The 2,902-nt window shown below is 33.9% G+C and overlaps 1 protein-coding gene across 1 annotated transcript; it reads left to right on the plus strand.

Annotated features, from left to right (window-relative positions):
* Positions 1–257: 257 nt before the first annotated feature.
* Positions 258–1,369, plus strand: LOC140142837 (melatonin receptor type 1B-B-like). The gene has a single exon (XM_072164852.1). The coding sequence runs from the start codon at positions 264–266 to the stop codon at positions 1,260–1,262; it is 999 nt and encodes a 332-aa protein (XP_072020953.1). The 5' UTR covers positions 258–263; the 3' UTR covers positions 1,263–1,369.
* Positions 1,370–2,902: the final 1,533 nt, after the last annotated feature.

Consider the following 2,902-nt stretch of genomic DNA (forward strand, 5'->3'; position numbering starts at 1 on the left):
TCTGAAAAAAGATCGTACATTATGACTTTAAAAGTCGCCTGATATAATGATATTAACAAAAACGTCCTTGGTGGAGGATTTCTGACATGGTTGATTAGTAGTCGTCTGCAAATTGAAAGTAGTGAAATGGTGATAATTTAATCGTCCACGAGTAGCTACGAGTCGCGCATATTGTGTTCTACAATCACTCGCAGTGTGACACTAGTTTGATCTATTCATGATTCTCAAAAAATACCTTTTTTAAAATTATTGTGCAGTAAAAGATGGGAGACACCAATGGTACCAAATTATCTTATCACATAATTGCATCAAGCAAAGAAGATGCATTGCTGTTAAATGTGCTTGGTATCTACAGAGTGTTTATCAGCTTTACAGGTAGTACTGGTAACGCATTGGTCATTCTTGCTGTGTTAACGACGAGAAAACTTCGCACACCTGCAAATATCTTCGTTCTGTCTCTCGCCTTCGCTGATACGTGTATTACATCATTGGTGGAGCCGGTATATGCCTATGCAACTTTGATAGACAGAGAATTGTACTCCAAAAGTCCAGGATTATGTACTGCAATTGGTAGTATGTGCTTCATAAGCTGTACTTGTTCTCTGTGGAACATTGGAGCCATAGCGATCAATCGTTATGTTTTTATATGTAAGCAACAATATTACAAAACCATTTTCACTTGGCGTAAAACGATCGCTTATGCTGTAACCATTTGGATTATTTGCATCCTTGCAGACTTCAGCAACTTCTTCGGATGGGGTGGGCATTCTTTTGACCCAAAGTTTGTAGGGTGTTCTTATGATAGATTGGCAAGTTTTAGTCATGTTTTGTTCACGGTGATTGTTTTTGTTTCGATGCCGATGGTTCTGATCGTTGTTTGCTACGCTGCAATATTTTGGACTCTGCGACAAAGTTCTTTGAGAGTTCGACAAGCAGCCTCTTCATCTGAGAAGAAACGACCGGAAAGAGATATAAAACTTCTCAAAATGCTATTCACAATATTCGTCACTTTTGCTTTTTGTTGGACATTGTATACACTCTTACTTGTTATCGATTATGATGACAATATTCCTGACCACGCATACCGTCTAGCTGCAGTTTTGTCGCACACTAATAGCTCATTAAATTCAATTATATATGGTGTGATGAACAAGAATTTCAGAGATGCTTATCGAAAGATACTGTCATGTGGAAAATGGAAACCGTACCAAATTGAGGCGGAATTATCAATGAATACAAAAAACACAAACATTGAACGATAATAAAACTGTCACGCCACCAGTTCTGGATTTACCTTTTGTGGGCCCTGGGCCAGGCCAAAAAACTGGTCAAGGTTTGGTTTCTGTATAATAAGTTCGATATTTGCAGTGGAAGCATTAATAATAATATAATAATAATAATAATAATAATAATAATAATAATAATAATAATAATAATAATAATAATAATAATAATAATAATAATAATAATAATAATGATAATGATAATAATAATAATAATAATAATAATAATAATAATAATAAAGATTTATATAGCGCTCCAAACAAAAGTCACTGAGCGCTTTACAAACATCTAGAACTACAAATGTAAGCAAACAAGAACAATGTAACAAAAACAATATTGTACGAACCTTACAACATTCACCTTAAGTACGATAAAAATAAAATTAAGTACAAAATACATACAACAAGCTTTAAACCAGCAAAAACTGTACAAAATACAAAATTTAAGAAAAAGCAATATAAATAAAAACATTTTGATAAGACAGACCCATAACCCACTCAATGTCCAATCCCGAATGTCAAAGAGGAGAGCGGCACAGACAAACAAACGCGCGGGACAACTGAGGAACACATTGATTGTGGCACGAGTCTGTCCAAAAACGATAATTAAAAACGAATCATGCATAATTCAAACAATTCAAATAGAAACACATTAAAAATGTCGTCAACTATTCGAATGCACAGCAAACGATAATTGAAACGGATCATTTACACCATGTAGAAAAATTATATACAATATGTATAGAACTCCACCCTGCAGTCAATATATGAAAGCAATATTAAAACACATTAAAACCATTATCAACATTTAGAGTGGGTGGCCATTATTTTTCTATGACAGTAGCGTGCGAAGCGCACACAGAAATTCAATATCAGACTTCCAAAAATGAAGGTGAATTTTGCTATTTGAAAAGTCAATATCAGACCATGTTTTGGCCCAAAACATGGGCTAAAAGTGAAGATGCACAGTGCAATTTGAAGGCCATATAGCTGGCCCAATGGTAATACCGGCCCTGCTTGCCACATTCATGACATTCGATTGTGTTTATTTTCACAATTCACATGTGATATATTAAACTACAGTTGTCAGACGTACACGAAATTTATTTAATAATTACCGGCCTAAGCAATTTGTTTCTAAAAGATACAAATTTTATCCAATTCCGATTTGATTTGTACCACTGTTATGTACCCCCAAAATGTTTCATAATAATACTTAAAAGTTCTGATATTTCTGATATTTATCTCCATTTGTTTGTACATGGAATATTCTAGAAATAATTCGATGGAAACAATCATACATAATGTTGCTACATGATGAAGTGGTGGTGCTTTTACAGTAATGAACCATGTGCAGAGGTGAATGATTCTGATTGGTATGTTTTTGAGGTAAAGAGGTATTTTTAGAAATGATATAATATGATGTAATATGCCATAAATAGTGATTATAAGATGATAGAAGGTAAAAAATTATATATAAGGCCTGGAGAATAATTAAACAAAAGGCGGCAGTTAAGAGTTACAATAGGGAACCCTGTGAAACTTATGTTTTCCAGTAGTGATACAAAGGTTACAATAATTGTGTGAAGTCTTCAAACTTGTATTTTGCCTCGATTTCT

The sequence above is a fragment of the Amphiura filiformis genome, chromosome 20 (assembly GCF_039555335.1).
Source record: "Amphiura filiformis chromosome 20, Afil_fr2py, whole genome shotgun sequence".
Classification (NCBI taxonomy): domain Eukaryota; kingdom Metazoa; phylum Echinodermata; class Ophiuroidea; order Amphilepidida; family Amphiuridae; genus Amphiura; species Amphiura filiformis.